Source organism: Falco naumanni, chromosome 4, assembly GCF_017639655.2.
Source record: "Falco naumanni isolate bFalNau1 chromosome 4, bFalNau1.pat, whole genome shotgun sequence".
Classification (NCBI taxonomy): domain Eukaryota; kingdom Metazoa; phylum Chordata; class Aves; order Falconiformes; family Falconidae; genus Falco; species Falco naumanni.
This window is the reverse complement of record NC_054057.1, coordinates 51,693,468-51,714,281: the sequence shown is the minus strand read 5'-3', so window position 1 is coordinate 51,714,281 and position 20,814 is coordinate 51,693,468. Positions and strand designations below refer to the sequence as shown.

At 35.0% G+C, this 20,814-nt stretch overlaps 1 protein-coding gene across 2 annotated transcripts in view; it reads left to right on the top strand.

The window, feature by feature from the left end:
• The window catches only part of DYNC2I1 (dynein 2 intermediate chain 1), a 34,501-nt gene that overhangs the window by 1,868 nt on the left and 11,819 nt on the right, over window positions 1-20,814 (top strand). The window contains exons 2-15 of one of the 2 annotated variants that reach the window (XM_040592332.1): window positions 649-745; window positions 2,598-2,651; window positions 4,228-4,660; window positions 5,201-5,253; window positions 5,848-6,168; window positions 7,862-7,920; window positions 9,683-9,740; window positions 12,887-12,964; window positions 14,126-14,321; window positions 15,832-15,934; window positions 18,709-18,838; window positions 19,402-19,513; window positions 19,877-19,971; window positions 20,297-20,426. In XM_040592332.1, coding sequence (XP_040448266.1) covers window positions 716-745; window positions 2,598-2,651; window positions 4,228-4,660; window positions 5,201-5,253; window positions 5,848-6,168; window positions 7,862-7,920; window positions 9,683-9,740; window positions 12,887-12,964; window positions 14,126-14,321; window positions 15,832-15,934; window positions 18,709-18,838; window positions 19,402-19,513; window positions 19,877-19,971; window positions 20,297-20,426 — 1,852 coding nt within the window. In that variant the 5' untranslated portion in view covers window positions 649-715. The remainder of the gene's footprint in view (window positions 1-648; window positions 746-2,597; window positions 2,652-4,227; window positions 4,661-5,200; window positions 5,254-5,847; window positions 6,169-7,861; window positions 7,921-9,682; window positions 9,741-12,886; window positions 12,965-14,125; window positions 14,322-15,831; window positions 15,935-18,708; window positions 18,839-19,401; window positions 19,514-19,876; window positions 19,972-20,296; window positions 20,427-20,814) is intronic. The other variant, XM_040592333.1, reaches the window with a different exon arrangement.

Here is a 20,814-nt window from a genome sequence, read left to right as displayed (position 1 = left end):
AATAAATTTTTTTAAGTTTAAGCATTTTTTGTGTGGACAGTGATTTCTTACAGAGGGACGGTGGTCTTAAAGGTATTGAGTTTGTTTAAGCTTTATAAAAGATCTCTCTTTTTTTAATTTGTTAGTTTGTTAATCTCCTGCAAAAGCAGAGACTTAAGTGGAAAAACATCATGTATAAAACCAGCAGGTTCTAGTGAGGTGAAAACCGCAGACCCCAGAAAACTGGCAGGTGCACCTTTTTGGGCACCAGAGAATCATCTCTACATGTTGGCTGCATGCTTTTTGCCTCAGTTTTGAAATAAATCTCAGACTACCGTATCTAGTACTGTCTATTGGTTATGCTGGATTTAGGCTATTAATATAATTAATATTCTGTCTGTCTTTGCTGATATGTACCTAAATACTGTCTAAAACCAGAACATAATCATATATCTATTAGGGATATTAAATAGGTTTCTATTTGAGACTATAATACAGCATTCTGTTCTTTTCCCATCCATATCTATCCTTCCATCTTACCCTCACACAAGTTCTGCTGAGTTTCTTAGGCTGTGTTAAAGCTTTACTCAAGAAAATGATCTTTGGTTTTACTTTCTCATCTGGCATTCTGCAGTAGTAAATATTTGTGCTTTTTTGTCTTACTTAAAGATGAGAAGAAAGGGCACTTCATTTTTGTTGCAAAAGCTGCCTTCTTGGTACTTCTGATTGACTTTGGATGAAGTTTACCAGTCCACTACAATCTTCTGTAAGATCTAATTTTGAAAAGACAATTTTTTCATGTAGAATAATTAAGAAAATATGCTGCTAAAATGCTGCTTCCATAGAATGAATTATAAAAAAAATATGGGCACCATATGTTTTATTTTCTTCCACCAGTGCAGCTCATCGTTCAATTATTTATGGGTGATTATGTTGTTAATCTTTAGTCATCAAGTCTAAATTTGCAAATAAGTATAGCCTGGTCATGTCACTTTGAATATAGTCATCATCCTTCAGTGAACTAGTTAAAAATGTTCCATAGATTAAAATTCCTCATTTACTTTAGTGAGCTCAAAAAATACAATTTTTTTTAGTCTAATCTTTTTGGCAGCAGCCAAGCAGTTAAGGGCAATAACTCTGCACATGCGAAAGCAGAAATATAACCTATTTAACTAGGGAGAAGTCTAGTGAAACAATCTCCATTTTTCCATACCCAAAAAGATATTTTCATTATCTTTTAACATTTTTCTTCAGTGCTACATACAAATATTTCATATAGCAGTCAGCTTACACATGTTGTCTGAACCATTGTAGAATATTAACTGACAGCTGATTGAAAAATAGTGCCAGCATCTTTTGAGATGCATGCAATTACTAAGCCAGAAGCTTCCTTAGTTCGCTTGAAATGCACAGTAATCTATTTTTAACTTTTAGTGTTTAAAAGCCTAACAGAATTGTGCTGTAGCCTAACAAAATTGTGCTGTGGCTATGTCGGATCCGTACTGCTCAAAAAAAAAATAATACTACATTTTTCATGGTATTTTTAGATTCACTGCCCATGTTATTTATCCTGTGAAATTGTTCTTACGGCTGAGTCTGATGTGACTCAAATGACGTGTCTACGGGGAAAATACTGTATTTCCTGTTTGCCGTGTGGATGGGTTCTGGGAGTGGTTCTGCAGAAAAAGGATCTAGGGGTCCTGGTGGACAGAAACATCAGTGTGCTCTTCAGGTGGTTATGGCTAACCACATACCGCTTACGTGTATCATGAAGACCGTAGCTGCAGGCGGAGGGAAGACTGTTTTCCTTTCCTCAGCACTTGTGAGGCCTTGTCTGCAGTACTATGTCTGGTGTTAAGGCCCCCAAGTACTAAAAAGATTCTGGATTGAGGCCCTGAGATGGCTGTGGGGCTGGTGCCCTGATGTATTGGGAGGAAGGCTAAGGAGCTGTTCAGGCTAGAGAAAACAGAGGGGATTGAACTGCTGACTTCCAGCATCTAAAGAGGACCTGTGGAAAAGGTGGAGCCACACTCTTTGAGATGTACAGTGAAAGTGCAGAAGGCCCTATCAGCAAGTGAGATGATGACTTAGTATAAGGAAAGTGTTTTTAATTCATTGGGAGTGGTCAAACCCAGGAACCAGGTTGGCCAGAAAACCTCCAACCTTAGAGATACTAAAAACCTCACCTATGTAAGTCTTGGACCAGAACTTTGGAGCTGAACCTAATAGAGCCAGGAGGTTGAACCTAATGACATTGATTACTTTCCAAAAGTGGCCTGACTCTGTGTACCCATTTGTTCTATCGCTGGAAGACCAATTTTAAGTCTTTCTTGAAGGAACACATTGTTATCTACCGGAGGCACTGACCTCAAAATTGCTTGCCATGTGTGTACAGAGCTGGATAACGCAGCAGAAGTCTGAGCTTCAGGCCTCCTTCAGGTCCAGTCAGATCAGGTATGCTGTAAGTATATTAGGGCAAAATCAAATTAATGTTTACATTGCAAAATCCAGTGGTACTTGCCATATATACACACCTTGATGCTTTCCTTTGGAAAACTATTTGTTTTTAAATTATTTGCTTCTCTGCAAATTGATTACTCTGTTTTTTTCTGTTCTAGAGAAGAACTAAAGAAGATACTTGGAAGTCAGAAGAACTTAGGAAACATCTTAGGGTGACTTTACGTTATTTCTACTAGTTTTAATGTTAAGTTACATTATAGCAGTGGTATTTATTGATGGTCTAGACATACAGGGCTGTTTGTTCTACTAGCAACTCTGCCTTGTGGGATCTACAGTAGCTCTTTAAGGCTTTTTGGTACACCAGACACTTTAAATCTGCATCGTTGAATATAAACAGTACAGATCTTTAATGTGTAGCTGCTAACTTCGTTGCCACAGCTCTGGAATCTGTGTAGTCCAAAGGTGTTGAGAGGCTGGCCCGCTCAACTGTTCCTAGCTATACAAGTCATATAAGATTACTCAACAGATTTCTTAGTTAGGTAAATGGAAAAAATGGCATTGTTATGGTAATAACACAGCACGCAATGGGGTCTGATTTGCTGGCTGCCCAAATCCAAGTTGCAGCTTTGCTTTATCTCTGCTTACCCACTTTCCTACATGAATATTATGTATTGTATTTGTTATCATCATCTTATCATGATTGTCCTGTGCTTTTCTACTGGTTAATTACTTTATCCACTGGTCAAATAGACATTCAGGCTCCAGTCAGTTACACCATTGATATTCATACTAGTTTTGTGCTATATTTTTTAAAATGCTGTTTTCCAATACATATCTTCTTTTCTATGTATTGTGCAGATCTTCATTAGTCCTTTGGTAAGCTGAAACATCCTACTTGTTAATCTGTTACATGGCTTTCTATCAATTACATTTCAAAGCTCCCCATTATTTCAGTGCCAGTATAAGTACTTTGTATTTTGTAGACATTCAGTAACATTTCCACTACTTCCATGTAGACTAAAGCAAACAAATTTGAGTTGAAATGCTTTAGTTCCAACAGAACTGGTGAAGTTGGACTTTAATTTCTGTGGCAGTGAAACAGATGGATAAAGTTTAATTCACTTTACTGACTGACTAATCAAAACAAGTTCTGTTTGTTCTGCATTGAGAAAATAGCTGAAATCATGGATGTAGTGAAATCAGTGGGAGTTGTGCTACTTGCTTCAGGAAGGTTAAAATATGATTTTTTATGACTTTAGAAAAATATATCAATAGTTGCATTGTCAAGGGATCTAGGCCAAAAACTTTCTTGCACAGTTTTTATATGCTACTTTCTGTTGAAGTAAAAGCTCATCTTCTATTCTAAAGGAGGCTGCAGGATGCCCAGTTATCTATCATGTTGTTTATATCTGCAATGTATTTTATAAGATGGCAAAGTTTCTGTCTACATGAGTTAACATCTTTAAGATGCTTAGTTAATTTTTCAACGTAGCTCTAAGCAGAATGCACAGTTCCACAGTAAATTTTCTTTTTTTACCAAATTATCTTCAAATACATAGAAAATACACCTTGTTATTTATTTCATTTATTATTTTTTTAAAAAATAAGTACAGACATAATGTTCATAATTTTACAAAGTAAGCCTAGAAATATATAAGCATTTTAATACAGTTTGGGAAATTAAATTCACAGTTAGCAAGCCATTAACTTTTTTTTTATATGAATATACTGTATCAAAATAGATTGCTGAATTATAAGGTGTTAATTTTTTTCAAATGTTTATTTCAGGCATCACAACCAGATAGTCAAAATGAAGACCAAAAACACAGAGAAAAGAAACTACTGAAAGAGAACTCTATTCATGGCACAGACACTCATAAACACGAGCACAAAGACAGAGGGAAGAGCAAGGAAAGAAAGCGAGAGAGAGATGTATTTAAATCTGGTGAAAGAGACAGGGACAAAATGAGAGAGAGACAAAGGGGGAAAGAGCACCAGAGAGGAGGAGACCAAGAGGGGTACAAAGATAAGCTTCAAGAGTCAAGTTTGGAGAAGGAAAGATACAGCATATCAAAAGACAAAGACAGGGAAAGGGATAGAGAACGAGACAAAAAGCATAAAAGACATGAGATAAAGCAACTAGATACACAAAATAATCTAAAATCATTTGAAGGAAGAGGTAAAGAACATCACAGAAGAAGAGAAAGCAGTCATCATTTGGGTAGGTTACTTTGGGTTGCTCTTGTACTTTGATATATTCGATATTTAGAAATACTCTGAAACCATACCCCATCTGTACAGAGAAAATAAAGACAGGCAGGTGTGAGTATCTACTGAAATATATATCTTCATGTAATCTTGTGGTAACCTAGTTTTGCTTTGGTGCTTGTTTCCGTTCCTCTGAAGAGAGGGTGAATGTCACTGGTTTTGCTGGTCAGTCATCTTGAAGAGAGTAAATACCTTCCTGCCTAGACATTCTCTACTGAGCGATGCGCTTGAATTTCCAAGTTGTAGGGTGATGGCTGAACTTAGTAGCATGTGTCATTACGCTTACCATTACACAAAATATTGAGAACACAGGGAATCATTAGGAAAGAAAAAGGTGCAACCAGCATTGGAGAGAGAATTTCAACAGAATATTAAGTTATTTTTAGAAAGCTCTTATTTTAGAAAACCCGTATTTTTTACATGCTAGTGTTAATTATGTACAGAGTTTGAGTATAATAAAACTTGTTCATTAATTTATACGTATGTTTTCTAGAGGAAGAGAAAACAAGAAGTGAAGATCAAGAAAGAAGACATACAGAGAAGAAGGTAAAGGAAGGGCAAGGAAGGAAGTGTTTCATAATGGAATAAGATAAAATTGTGTAATGAAGAAACTGGATCAGTCTCCCATTCCCAAGAAAACAAGATGCGTATATAGTAAGGTCATAACAAGTATACAAAACACAACAAAATATATCCAAACCATTCTATTTTAAGGAGATACTTCATTTTTTTTTTTTAAAGTAAGAGGTGAAATCATATTTACATAACATATAGTGCTTTATTTTTGTACAGCTACATAAAAGTTTTCCATTTATGCCATTATTACAAGGATATTGGCAAGTATACGTCCTATTTTATGTTAGACCACCTGGTAAACAAAGAATTAAATTTTTGTGTGAAGAATACACAATCCAAAGACTTTTCTCTAGCAAAGTATGCGATGTCCCAGAAGAAATATCAGAATCTCAACTGATAGGATAATTTGACAGTTGCCATTGTAGGAGATTTTTTAAAAAATACCTGAAAGATCCATGTGGCAGAAAGAGATTAGGTACTTATGGCCAACAATGGATATATCTGTGAAGATAAAACAGTCTTGGAGAACTCTTTAACTCTTTAATGTTATTTTTCTCTTTCTAGGATAATGATACCAAAAAGAGCATTGACAAAATTTTAGCCTACAAAGCTGAAGAAGCTGAACGTGTACACAAGTTACAGAAAGATCAAGAGTTGGATAAAGAGGGAGAAAGAAGACACAGAGAAAAAAAAGAACATTCTGTTAGACCAGGAAAAGAGAGGCTTTCAAAAGACAGAAGTCATAAACGTTATGAAAAGGAAGAAAAACTAATAACAAAGAGATCTAAAGAGCAATCTTCCCTTGGAGACAGAGAAGGGCAACCAGCAGAAGCTAATGAAAGAGTAAAAAGTAGAGAAAATGAAAGAAAGAAGCGTGATCTAATGGTTAGTTTTGTTAAGTCTTCAAAACATTACCTTATAACTTACTGTATTTATTGATACATAGTCATTAATAAGGTGAATAATAAAAATACTAGGATTTTAAGACAACACTCTTAAATTTGAGGGTAAAGTGGTAGATTAAAATACTACACCTGCATTTAAGTATCGTAACCCACAGCTGATTCCTTCCGTGAAATTTAAACTAGAAACTTGTCTATATGTTAGAAATGTCTTTTATTCATACAATTCTTTATTGCTATGACTTTTGAAATTTTGACTAACACTTTGAAGTGGAGATGACATTAGGCTGGAGGTCTATTAAAATGTATTGGTTGCCTTTATTGGAAAAAAATCTTATTTTAATAGAAGCTGGTTTGGGTGTCGCCTACAAAGAGAGCATGGATATCTAACTGAGAAGCAGGCATGTGAGTGTAGTTCCCTTATATTTATGGGTTTTGGCTGTACTTCTGAAGCCATGTTCCTAACACAGAGCATGATGTTCCATCCTAGAGACTTGATTAGAACTTTGAATTTTTAACTGGTTTTTATAATGCAAGTACTCATTCTACAAGAATGAGAGAAGAAATGTAATTTGTAACTCTTAAAATCAGGTAAGTTTTATGGAACATAGAACCATTCAGATGGTCTGGGGTAGTTTCTTCTGCTGCCTAAGGAGTGAAGATGTGCATGTTTCTCAAATAAAAGTTCAGAAATACTTTTTCAGTGAAAATACTGGGCACCTTCAGTGTAGAGGTCCACTGCAAGTGATTGCTGTAACTGATTTTGTGCAGCAGAATTCAAAAGTCTTTCAGGAGCTTACTCAAGGTTTGACTTCCTTGGAAATTTACTGAAGTAGCTGTTACAGAACATATGCACTGATGCTGATGCTTCTGTCTCAGAGTTATATTTGTTTTTCTGATGTTCATGGATAAAGAAAAGCACCTTTATCTTAAACAGTCTATTGAATACATTTCCAGACTTAGCCAAACCTTCATACTACAGAATTTAAGAGTCAAGTCCCTATACTGGAGACTAAAAGCACCTGACAATGTTCTCTCTCCCTAGGTCCAACTGGTATAAACTGTTACAGTCCATACTGTGAAAATACCATTCTTTGAAACAGGCTGGCCATAGCCTACTGAGGTCAGCCCTTAGTTCCAATCATTTTTTCAGCCATACCTAGGGTTTTTTTAGGAAAGTACTCTGTGCTCACAATTTACACAGTATACACTGGGCCCAAAGCATTTTTTAAGCTTTTTTACTAATATGGTAATGTGAAGGTATCCTATAAAAAAGCTGGAATTTACTCTGGTAAAGCATTGTAAGATTTTGTGAACAAAGGAGAAGACTCAAGATCCCTTCTTGTTTCCTTTCTGAAATGCACTGCAGAAGGGGATTGTAGCCAAACTTCACTCCTGGGTATTTAATATTTTCAGAAGAAGTTCATATTATGTCTATAGTGTATCTTTTATGGGTGTTTATTTTCTTTGCTTATTATATTTGTAAGGAGGAGATTATTCTCATTTTAGTTCATACGGAGAACTTCTTACAAGGAATGACTGATACAAAAATAGTATGTCATTGAAATAATTGGTTAGAAACCTTTCTTACTGTTTAATATTGCTGCTAATACAGGTTCATATATATATTTCCTCCCAGAATTTCTGATACATGACTGTCATGACTTCTTTTACAGAACAGTGAATACAAAAAAGAGGAGGGGATTCAAGAAGTAGTGAGCCATCAGCATGTAAGGTAAATTCAGAGCTTTAAAATAAGTATATACTGTATGGTAGTTACTAAGATTCAGTCACCACCAAAACAATAAGCATGAATTGTTGATCTCAAATATCTAGGGTGAATATGTTTTTTTTCATAGGCCCTTTGTGTTTTGTCTCTAAGAGGATTCATATGAAAATTGTGTGTTGGTATTCATTTGTTTTTCTATGCCAGGATAATGAGATACTTTGCAGTCCTTGCAAACTACATATATATTAATCTGGATATATAGTTTGGGATGCAGAAATGCTGTATGTACCACCTGGAAATTCACTAAGCAGTCATGTGGACACATGTAAGGTTCATGATGAGCTACATAGGACTCTCTTATATTGCTTATTTTAATTTTAGTACCTCTACTTAGTTTCTACTCTGGATGGTCTTTAAAACATTAGCTATATACAGCAAGTTTACTGTTATATGTCAAAGTGAAAGGTCCAGCTAATTCTCAGTAGGATCAGTAAAATTTAAGGATTATATTTCTAAGTTTTATTACTAGCAAATATAAAATCTTACAGAAGATCTCCATATATTATAGTCCTTTTTCCATTCTTCAGTGCTTTAGCCATGTGAAATTCCTATGCAGCTTTCTGAAGTGTAACTCTCAGAGTATGTTGTCAGTCATGATTCTTATTTGTAAACCCTCATTTAGCTTCCTAGCTAAAGCTAAATAGAAGACTGGCATGCTGGCTACTGGGCACACTGGCAGAGATAAAGTCACTACCACTATTGGCGAAATATTACTACTGTTTCTTAAGCATGGGACAGATCACTTTAGTCATAGTGATTTGGTCTTTGTGGAAGTGTATTTCTGTACAAAGGAAAAAAAATATTTCAGAATATGTATGTTGAGATTCTTTCTAGCAGCTGCATTTAACTGTGTCAAGCAGTGCCAAATACACAGGTTATATTTTGAAGCTGTTGTTGATGGGGTGTTGTGGGGGAGTCATTGCTTGTACATAGCTGGGAAAAAGGAATTAGCCATTTCTCAATGGCAAGGAAGGCAATATGGGTTATTGGGATATCACAAAACTGGTTCAGCATCAAGCACTGTCAATGTTGAATCATTCTGATTTGTTATGAGAGGATGCAGCCATATTTTTGCTTTTATTGTTGCCTTTTCTTATGTTCATCAGTCCCAACGGCAGTATAAATGAATACCCTCTTACCTGAAAAGTAGAACATTCTCTTCTTGAAGTCTGATACTCTACTTAGAAAATAATTAAGTAGATTGTTAAGGAGCAGAGTTTTTTTATTTTCTCCTGCTGTCTGACCCTGATTTATTGTCCTCATAAATAAAACCCCTGAATGAAAAACCAGGTTTGAATGTCAGTCTATGATTTATAGCTTTAGAGCGCATTACACCAGCCTGATCTTGATCTCCAGTTTGCTGTAGATATTAATACAACTAATGGGTATGTGGGTTAAATAGGTTTTTTTCCTCCTTCCTTTTTCTTCTGTTTTGATGCAATTATAGGCATTAAATTTGGACAAGGTTTTTTGCAGTTCTTAGCTGATTAATCACTTGGCTGTTTCATTATCATTTGTATCATAAACTATAAAAGTATTTGTAGAAATATTTCTGTTTATTGGAAATTTTCAACTATTTTTTCCTTTTCAGGAAAAAAGACCTGTTTTTTTAAAAAAAACAGACAACCCCCCCAGAAAACAAAACCAAACCAAACCTAATGCTTCCTTCTGAGTTAACCAATAAAGTTGATGTTCTCTTCTTCAACAGGACTGCAAAAGATAAAGGAAAACTCATTGAAAAAGAGGAAACGGACACAAAACAAGAGGTAAAATATTTGGTTTTGGAACTTGGAATGTTGTGTTAATTTCTTGGGATTAATTACAATATGTATTTCAATATAATGCATTCTAAGATAAAATAAGATGTACGTATATTGGTCTTCAGGTATCTCCTGACCTCTCTTTCTGGATACAGCATTAGAAAATGGATTTATTCTCTATAAATTCGCTAAGAATTGAAGGTAGCCATCTATTCAACTGTACTTCAATATTGTCTGTGCTTGAAAAAATAATTGTCAATAAGTGGGAAGAGTTTATAAATGTAATGCAAATAAACTACACATACCTAAAGTATATTATTTCTTTATATAAACATCTGATATAGGCAAATAATATGTAGTGTAAGCTGAGTAAAATGCAGCTAGCAATGTAGTTCATATATGTCTCTTAAAACAGCTGCTGTAAGAAAGAGGGAAGTATTGTAGTATGTTTAAATGGACAGATGCAGACAGAACCAAGTTTTCAGCAAGTCTGAAGTGCAGGCTATATAGACTTGGGTTGATGTGGACCAGTCTGTGCAGATACAGCCTAACTTTACCATAAAAACTTTTAAAATATGTTGTCATATTTTCAGCTGTTCATAACCATCCCCCAAAATCCAAATTCTGTTTTGGAATGTTGTAGGATTATGGTCCTGATCTAGGAAAAAGCAGTAGTACCTACGAAGACATCCTTTTCCATAGCCTCATGTTATGAGCAGCCATATATCTTTCACATATGTATCTTTCAAAACCATACTAACTTCTTTTAAAACCTGGCTGTTTTCATACCAGAAGTACTTCTCTTTCAACTTTTAATTTTAATTTCCAGTATGCTTCCATTATTCTTGCTTTAGTGCTAGCATTTAGCTCAAATACTTTTTTAGGGTTTTCTTCCCCTAATGAGCTTATGCAAAGCATGTTTGTCTCTTCTCTGGCTTAGTTTTGCTGACCTATACAAGCCACATTCTTTATTCCTGTCATCATTCTAGCAGCTGTCTCTTTCTCTGCTTCAATTGGCATTAATTTTTTTTTTTTTATATGGATGACCATAGTTGAACACAGTACTGAATGCGAATTTTCATCAGCACCTCATGACATAAATATTTATATGTTCCTGAGCGAAGTAGCTTCCTGACATACTCTTAGATTTAGTCTGCACAGCTCTTACCACTGTGGCCAGTAGTCATCCTGGATCAATTAACATGTTCAAACTGTTCTCTTCCTCTATTGTTTCTAACAGCTGATGTTCCAGGTAGCAGCTGGCATTGATGCTAATCTATAAGGCCCAGATTGAGCCCACCTGTAGGTGTGAATTGTCTGTGGTGAGGACCTAAATTTCCTTTGTAGATTTTGGAGAGAAGTAGGCAGTTCGGTCCTTTTATATTTGACCTCCTTTTCCAGTATCTTCTCTGTCTTCGTTAGCTATAGGCGGCAAACAAGGAAGGTGAGATCCCCACTTAAGACCTGACTAACAGGGCTAATTAAATCAAATTCCATGAGTTTGCACTTTATGCTGTTGGATTTCATCATCTATTTGTTACTCCAAATGCCACAGTTATCCAGATATTCCAACATGACTTCTAATCCTGCTTTGTATGGACAATATATTTTCCATATAACCTTTAAAGTAGGAAAATACCTGTGATAGGGTGATTCTGATTTCCTGTGAGAATGTAGGAGGTTCTTACAAGGATGGTATGATTTTGACAACTACTGGCAAGTGGAGGGGTTTAGTGTGTAAAAACTACATGTGTAACAGATGTAATGTTAAAAACATTTGTGTGTTATTAATAAAAATGGCAGATCTTTAAGTGTATTCAGAGATGATTACAGTAAGCTAATAAGGACTATAACCATCTTCACGGGTGTATTGCTACATGTGTCTTTGACTAAATGGAATAAGGATTTTAAAAAATTCTCTATGAATTAGTTACTGCTGGGTACCTGCAACCTTGCAGGAAGAACAAATTGGGGAAATTTTGCCCAATTTTGGCCAGTTTTGCTCAGATGACAACCTGACTAATATAATTTATTCTTGATCCAAAGATTGATCTGAGAAGTGACAAAAAGCAGCAGCCGGAAAGACTGAAGTACTATAGTCCTAGTTCTAGGAGTCTGATGACTCTGAAAAGTGAGGTATCCATAGAAGCTGTTAACTGCTATATAATGTCTGTAATACTTTTGACAGTACTACATTCTGTGAAAACTAGGTGGCTCTAGCTCTTAACAAGTTGTGAAAGGATCAAAAGTGTGTCTCACTTGGTGTTTGACAACCAGCTTGTAAAGGTAGAAGCAGTTAATAGGTGCGCTGTTATGCTGGATATTTTTCATAAAACCTAACATTTATTTCCATTTTGAAATCTGTTGAAATCCCTTGCACATGTATAATTTAGTGTGTGACTCTGAGGAGTCTGTTGAGGGAAAAGGCTGGCTAAAGACTGAGTAGATTGGTGTGTGTCATTTTAAGCTTAATGTTTGTTCAGGGTACATGTTGGGGCAATTAAATGGCATTATTTTAATCAAGTTCAATAAGCTAGAGAAAGGTAGTTTCTTTCTGAATATTTCAGGAATTACGGCATGCCTGAATATTTCAGGAATGCCGTAAATCTTATTCCATGTTAATACAGTAGAAGATGCAATGTTAACAAAATTATTTATGTATAAAAATACCTTATTTTCCTGTTGTATCCATGCCTCTGTTTTCCTGGTTCCAACATGTGCAGGATTTTCAACATGTGCAGTATTTCATTAACAGATTGAGTCCCCCAGTATGCCTTAGGTATAGGGGTAGTTTTGTCTAATCCTCAAAAAAGTACAACAGTCTTATTTTGTTGTTACACCATTGTAAGAGCTATTGAAATTATAGGCAACACAGCAGTTTTTGTCTTACGCAGTAACAGACTGGTGGGAAAACAGTTGTCGTCCCAAGGTAGGGTTGAGTTCTGTTCTGCCTTCCTGCATTATTATTTTAAGTCAATAATTATCACTTGTTAATAGACTTTTATTTATATTTCTAAACTGAATTTGTAGTATGTTTGCTTGAAAGTGTAGAAATATTGGAGGACAGCTATTCACCTATCTTTATGCTGAGATTTGACAGATAAAGATATTTTGTAAGATTATTTAACAATTTCATTTGTTTTCTTATTTAGGAAATGAAAGATACACACATCTATAATTCAGACATGGGATTTGATAACTTTTCAGCAAATTATGAAGATGATTTTGAAGTAAGTAAAAACATACAATTGTCCTTTTGAAGTAATTCTGAAGTATCAAAGGATGTTACATTGTTTTTACCTACTCTTTTTTTTTTTTTTTTTTTTTGTGACAGTGACCTTAACTTGGCTAACAGTAGATAATAATAAGTTAAAATGTTATTTAGAAACTCTACTGTATATTTAATTAGTTTTCATCAGGGGTTGGGAACCAACTTTTGGGTTTGAGTTGAAATCTTCATGAGATGCTCCTTCTGTCTTCCTGGATTTCAATTATTTTAATGATTTTCTGTGAAAAATGCTGATTTTTTTAAATAATGGGAGCGAATAATCAATTTCAGGAGAAAAAAAAGCCTTATTGTTTTTAATTACAAAAATGCTGTAGGAAAAAAGAATTGACACACAGCAGTCCCTTTATTAATTTGTTTAATTGAACTGTCTTTTAGCTCTCTTTTGTTTACTTTGAAGTTAAGATAGAAGAGTGTGTTGAATGGACTTTCATTGCTGGCTGAGCCAGCTACACCTTTGTTTAGCAAAGCACAAATTCACCTCCACTTAACGTTAGGAGTGATGTCCGTTGTTGAGCTGTTCACTATAGTAGTCCTTGCCATTCAGTGAAGAGAAACAGGCGCTTTTAAGACTTGTTCATATCATTTGCGTTAGGGTCATTATTTTAGCATGAGATGAATTATCTTAGTTAAGAGAACTGCTGAAGTATGAGCCTCATGCATGGACTTGCAAACAGGTAGTATGGTAGTTTAGTAAATTTGAGCCTGCTGTTGAAGGACATCTTTGATTAAAACTACCAAATAAACAACTTCATACATTTATGAAGCATTTATGCCACTGAACACTGTCATGTTACTTCTTTAAAGAACACATAATTCACCTAAACATTAGTTTCTACTTTAGGATATTAAAAAAAAGAGAAGATATCTATTTTGGACACTGAAGAACAATGTAGGGTTGTCTTTTCTGGATTAGAATTACATCACAATCAAGACATGCCATTTTCTTTATTTTAAAATTTCTTTCAGTCAGAGGATTTGTAGACGTCTGTATGAGAATTTTTATTTTTATTATGATAGCATTTTATAAGTTCTTAAAAAGATCTTGAAAAATACATCCATAATCCATGTTTACTAGTTATTGAAAGTCCTGTTACTTTTAAAGGATTATGAAGATGATTTTGATGATGATGAAGACAAAAGTAGTGAAGAAAGAGATGCAAAAGAAGACCCAGGAGAGATTCCATTTTCCAGAACATCAGAAATTGAAGAAATTCAAAGAGCAATTAGTGCAGAAAATGATAGAATTTGTACTTTACTGCCAAAGAAAATTGAAACTGAACAAAAGGAACTGATCATGGGTATGTGACTAGATATCAGTCTCTTTTTATTAAATGTATGAATAACACATACAACGTATAAGTAAACAAGCCACTTTTTCTAGAAGTCTGCCTAAAGGCAGAAATCTGGTCCTCTGGATGAGTCACTTAGTTTTGTGGGTAAGTACTGTAACTTTCACGTTGCTAAAGCATGATTCAGAGTCATTACTAATCATTTAAAATGTGAAGTATAAAAATTTACAGACTGACATTTAATATGTCTTAATTTGGGTAAGAGGAGGATATGAGAGTCTGGGTTTTGAAACCTGGAGAAGTGCTAGAACAGTTTGAGGCTTCTGGTGACATTCATTTGCTTTTTTCTTTTAAACAAAGTTGAAGCCACTGCTCTGGGTGGGAAGGTGAGAAATACAGATACTACTTAAATATACAGTTCTGTATCACTTTTAAAATGTGTTTTTTTTCTGAAATGTGACTGTCCAGTTGATCTGATACCTGTAAGTGTCAGGTCTACTTATTTAAGTAACTACAGTTGTGATTCCCCTTTGCACTCTTCACTCATGTGAATAGCAGTGTAGAATAATTGTGCAAAAGAACCTTAAACAGCTTTTTACTCTGGTTCATGCAAAGTTAGTACAGTCATGGGAGAATAGCATAGAGTTTCTGTAAGTCCTTACAGTACCAACAAGTTTTTGATTAAGAGTCATTGCAAGTCAGAACCAGTATGCTGTAATATGAATTTCTTCTTGCAAAAGATTTATGCATTTATTATTGTATTCCTGATAAACAATATGGAATCAATAAAAGAATTCCATTAATACTATAGATGTAATGAACAGGATAGAATTCTAATATAGAATCTGATTTTTAAATTCCAAATTGTAGCACTTAGTGCTTTATGGTAAATTACACAACACTATTTTGATGAAGTTTTGATCTCATTTGATTAAAAATGTTCTTGATCATTTGGTAAAAGGGAGTAAAATTGACATGACATCAGATATTATAGCTGTTCCATTAACTGTGATTTTTTAAAGCAACAGTTTTCAATGTTTTGCTTATCCATCCAAAGGCATCAGTTAAGCTTGGGTTGATGAGCTTCTCCACTAGGTGTGGTGGTGAATTCTGATTCAATGGTGTAGCATGCATGTGGCGTAGTCTGTGTGAATTTGATATGATTTTTAGAATTGCTCATAGAGCATTTTACTGTACCCAGGGGAACAAGGGAGCTGCCAATGGCAGCAGAAAGAAAGAGATACTTTCTGCATCATAGTCTTCTAAAATAAAAATTAACAATGATCAGTAATTTTGAATTTATTGGTGAAGGACCACAGTAAGGGAAAAATGCTGGCCTGCTGCTGAAGTTAAGAAGCTTGTACTGATAACTGTGCTAGAGCATGTTGTGTTATGTGCAGACCAGTGACTTCTAATAGCTGTGTCATAATAAATCTGTTGCTTTTAGACTTACTGCGTTACATTTAAATGCACCGTAAGGTGTGAATTATAACACTAACAATGTTTTATAATATCACAGAAAAGCAATACCCTTCTGTCAGAAACTCTTTTTGTGGAATATTCATGGATTTTCAAATGGCAAACCAACGACAAACTAGCCGAAGTATGGCTAGTAAGCAGAAGTAAGTGTATTTTAAATAACCCACACAAAATGGCAACCCACTGTGTGACTGTATTTTTTTCATTATATTTGAAATATATGAAGTTTATACAAAAATAATATTTGACTCTAAAAAGCATCAAGTTTAATCTAACACTAATTAGTTCTTAAGTAAATATAATTTACAGGCTTTACTACATGTCATTTTGAAACAGAAATTTATATATATACCAGTTTGTGTGTATTATTACAGAATGAGTTGCGAGGATTGTAATTTCTTTGTATGATTATTCAGTCACGTAATTAGATATTGACTTATAGTACTGAGGAGCAAGCCTTTTAGCTGCTCTCAGGGCTCTGCTGAACTGTACTTTCTTGAAATAATCAAGACTCTATATGTTACATACTGTTGCCAAAATAGCATGTTCCCTTTCAGGGATAACACCAGTTGGTGTAAAAACATGTTATTACTGATCTGAAATTGATCTAGATTTGAGATCTCTAGGACAACTCTGTATTAAAGAAACAAATTGATGCCTGTTTCTTGTGAAACTTGCCAGGAGATCCAGATTTATCTGAAACAGCGTATATATCTCCTATGTTCTGTTGCATCAAGTGGACACATAAAGCAAGAATATTAAATATTATTGATAATACTGGATTTGCAGTGCTTTGTGACTCTACATAAGTGGCTAATCATCACATATGGGAGATGTTTATTGTCTAGGCTAACTCACCTTGCCTAAATTTAATTTGCTCAAATTTTATGCGAGTTCATTGTCGAGGCTTCCTCTCTAGACAGTGGAGACAGATGAGGAAATTCAGGAAGGCATCCCTGAAGAATTGCCTTCTGAAATGTTTGTCGGCCTCTCCTGATTTTGTACCATGACTGACTATGACTGTGTATATGACATTGTGTACATGCTAACATATGTAGCCTGTGGAGATAACTAGCATTTTCATGGCTAGAGAAAGGGTTTGTGGAATTTAATGCTGTGGTAATACAGGCTACCAATAAATAGTCTGAAAGCATCCCGTAAATGAGCTGTGGTACTTTGGAGCTGTATTAGTATGAGTCTTATTAGTTATAATTTTAAGGATCTGTCTGCATGTATCATTAAGATTTGTAACTAGGAAGTAACTTTCATATATTTGAATTAGATCTCAGCAATCTGTGCCCACAATGTTTGTGAAGAGGTGGTGTATTAGGAAATAGAAGTACAAATAAAATGTGGGCAAGAAAATGCAATAATAATATCAAGTAGCAAAAAGGAGGTGTGAAAATTGTCCTTATGCATGAAGAAAAATCCAGCCTAAAATATCAGAGGAGAAATTCCAGCTCATGTTCCTCTGGTCTTCACCCTTTTCAAACACTATCTTACTGAGAAGAAACTGCAACTATAATATGCATCCGTAAGACTATTTAGATATGGAATTGATACAGACCCATAATTGTACCTGGGTTGTATTTATATTAAATATATTTTAAAAATCTGAAACGGCAAGAGAGAGAAAGGGAAACTACAAAAAATTTCTCCTTGTCAGGGAATCTGTACTATAGCAAGAGTGTGAAATTAACTTGTAAACAGACATCTGCATATAATTCAAGCAGTTAACTCTTAAAATATCTTAACGGGTTTATGACATTAAGTAGATAGATAGTTCTGTGAATTGTGACAAAGACTGACTGACTTTTCATTATCCACACATCCATACAAGTGGAGTGGTAGGAATGTCTTTGTAGTTGGTGATAATTAGTAGTATCACATAAATGTTTCTTACCTGTCAGAGAAAGGTACAGTATATGAAGGTAGATTTGTTTTTGAATTAGTAATCAAAGTATCATTTTATTTGTGAGCAAAGATGAAAAAATTAAGAATTGAAATAGGCAGAAGGTAAAAGAATTGAGCTGGATAAGGAAGTTGAGGGTATTTTTTATCATTCCAGCAAGGGGTTTTAGGAAGATGGAAAGATTTGGCATTTCATACGACAAAGAGATCCAGGTATCTCAAATACTGTACAATGTGCTAATCTTACACAGAACAAAAAATACAAGTGGAAGAATACATACTCTACCTCAATCTCAAGTAATTGTTTTCATAAAATGTGAATCAACTCCAGTAGTCCAGTAACTGATGGGTTTTGGAGGCCTTCTTTTTGGGGAAGAGGCCAGTATTCATGTCCACAGGTTATGAATCAGCAATAAATTAATTTCATGTATATTAGTTAGAATATATTTTAGGATTACTGCTATTGTTATTTGTTTCCCTAGTGATGTGGAGAGGTACCAATTCAGTCAGCCTGTTACCAGTGGTCATTCAAAATACATTTGCATAAGTCTAACAAACCCAGGGTAATATAGATGATCTTCATAAAAGCATGGGCACATATAGGTGATGAAGGTTAATAAAACTAGTTTAGGAGAATTACCCACCATCCTAACTATAGGAAGAGGCATTCATCTGTTACCTCAGAACAGCTTTTAAATACTTAGGAAAGATGATCATGCCAGACTTTGACAGTTTTGGTTTAATAATAAACGACATAAGTTTTCCATTTGCAATCTGTATTCTATTTTTAAATATGGTAATTATCTCAGCATAACATTAAATGAGAACACATAACTGTGTATTTTCTATTTTTATCTGCCAATTAATTTTGGTACAGCCTCAATTCACGTAGATCAATGGACTGTTAGATCTCTGGTATTGTACAAAATAAGGTTGTGTTTCTTTTGGAATACCAAATACTTGGTCTTAACTGTTTTTTGTTTCTCTCTTGTAATTCATTCTAAAGAAAACGGAGTTCAGAACTTCTCCGACTAATTGATCTGGACTTCTCAGTTAGTTTTTCTTTATTGGACTTGCCTCCTGTAAATGAGTACGACATGTATATCAGGAATTTTGGCAAAATGAACACTAAGCAGGTGGGTAACAAATACAAGATAATGTTGAAGTCCTCGAAGTGCTGATTCTTGTTCTGGAAAATAGTTTTTCTTATAAAAGAAAGTTACTAAAGCTGATAGGGCACTGAAGTAATAAATTAATAATTTTCATCTCTAAGCCTTAATTACCATAAAGCAGTGATATAAAAATTTTTGGCCAGAAAGGCCATTTCCATTCTGTTTTAGAAGAGGACTCTCTCTGTGGCTCACTGTCCCGAGTATGCTGGGTTTAGTGTTCACGCCATGTAAGACATTCCATAGTTTTGCAGTAGGTTTAGCACTTTTGTGTGAAATGTAGTAAAACATGCATGTACAAAATAATGACCCTGTGTAAGCATGCTTAGGTCTGAATTTTTACAAAATTCAAAAATCTACAAAATGTAAAGCCCACTTTTCTTTCAATTGTGCTATTCTTGCTGCAGCTCTGTGCAGATTGGTTTCACATAGGGAACATCAATTTTAAAATGACTACGTTTTATTCAGTTATGTGCTGTCATTCTTAGCTGTGTCACCCATATATTGACCACTTTATCTTTCTACTTAAGGCATATGTTCAGTGTAACGAGGACAATCTTGAGAGAGATGTTCAGACTGAGGAAGTTGAGACACTGGAGAAATGGACACAACATCCAGGAGAAAGTGCCCTTGTATCTGGAGGTGAAGAACATTCTGATCTTATCCATATATGGATGTATGCATGTAAACTTTCTCCTTTGTACCCGTTAATTGTCAGGATTGTGGCAGGCTGGATTGGTAGCAAACTGCTGTATGCATCCTGAATCCCCTTGCGGAGAGGGAGAATAAGTGGCAGAAATAGTTTCTTCTTTCTGGATTGCTGGTTCTGTTGGCAGCAGATATGATTCTCCAACAGATCTTCTTGTTCGGTACTTTTATTTCTGCTGAAGAGAAGCTGATTCCTACCACTTTCTTTATGCTTAATAATTACATTGTTCTTACGGTTTTCTTAATTGTTTCCCTTTTGAAGTGTCAAGTTTGGGTCTGGTTTTTGTTTTTTCTTAGGTCCCATAAACAGCCATGATATGTCAGTGAATGGAGCTCTAACACCTAAAGTTGATTCACAAAGATTAGCAAATTTCCTCCGGTCTGCTTGCCAGGTAACTTAAGTACTTAGTATCCCTTATGAGTTGTGTGCATAAGTATACAGTGTGATAGATCACTTACAGTACTTGTTCTGACTAATTTAAGTAAATTACTTAAATAATATGCATTATCATTGAGATACATCTCTCTGCAAAGGAATGGAACCAGAGCTGTGCAACATTTTTATGTCTGTAAAGCTGTACTTGCAAAGATATAAAACTAAAAAGAGAGTTGATAAAGATTTATTAAATTAATCCATATAATTTATAAAGCTGCAAATAGCAAAGCTGAAAGATAAGACGACCGTTTTATTTCTATAAATGTAATTATGTTTGAAAGGTGATTGCTGTTTTGCTAGAGGAAGATCAAGTCGCAACACAACCTGGGTGGAAACTAAGATCTCGACAAACCAGTCTGTCTATTAGTGATAGCTGTTTCCAGTTAAATACTAACCAACCATTCCTCCATGGTAAGGGAACATTATTCTACACCTTTTAGTATACAGTGTGAACTCTTCTTCCTTATGCAGAATACCATGCTCTTTGTCATGACTGAAGTGCAAACAGCACATACCAGGACATATAGGTGATGTAAAGCCTGCTTTTAACTGTGCTATTTTTGCTGTAACTCTGTGCAGATTGGTTTTGCACAGGGAACATCAGAGCATCCTAGCTGCTGTGAAACGAGAAATATAGCCAGCAATTAGCGTGATATAGGGGTGCCCTGGATGTATTTTCTTGCCCCTGTTGTTGAAGGGCCATCCCAAGGGGTGTAATTTTATATAGGCTCTTTATGCTGACAGGTAGGGCTAAAGTCGCAGATAAAGCCAGGTTGTTGAACAGGGAGAATATAGCCTG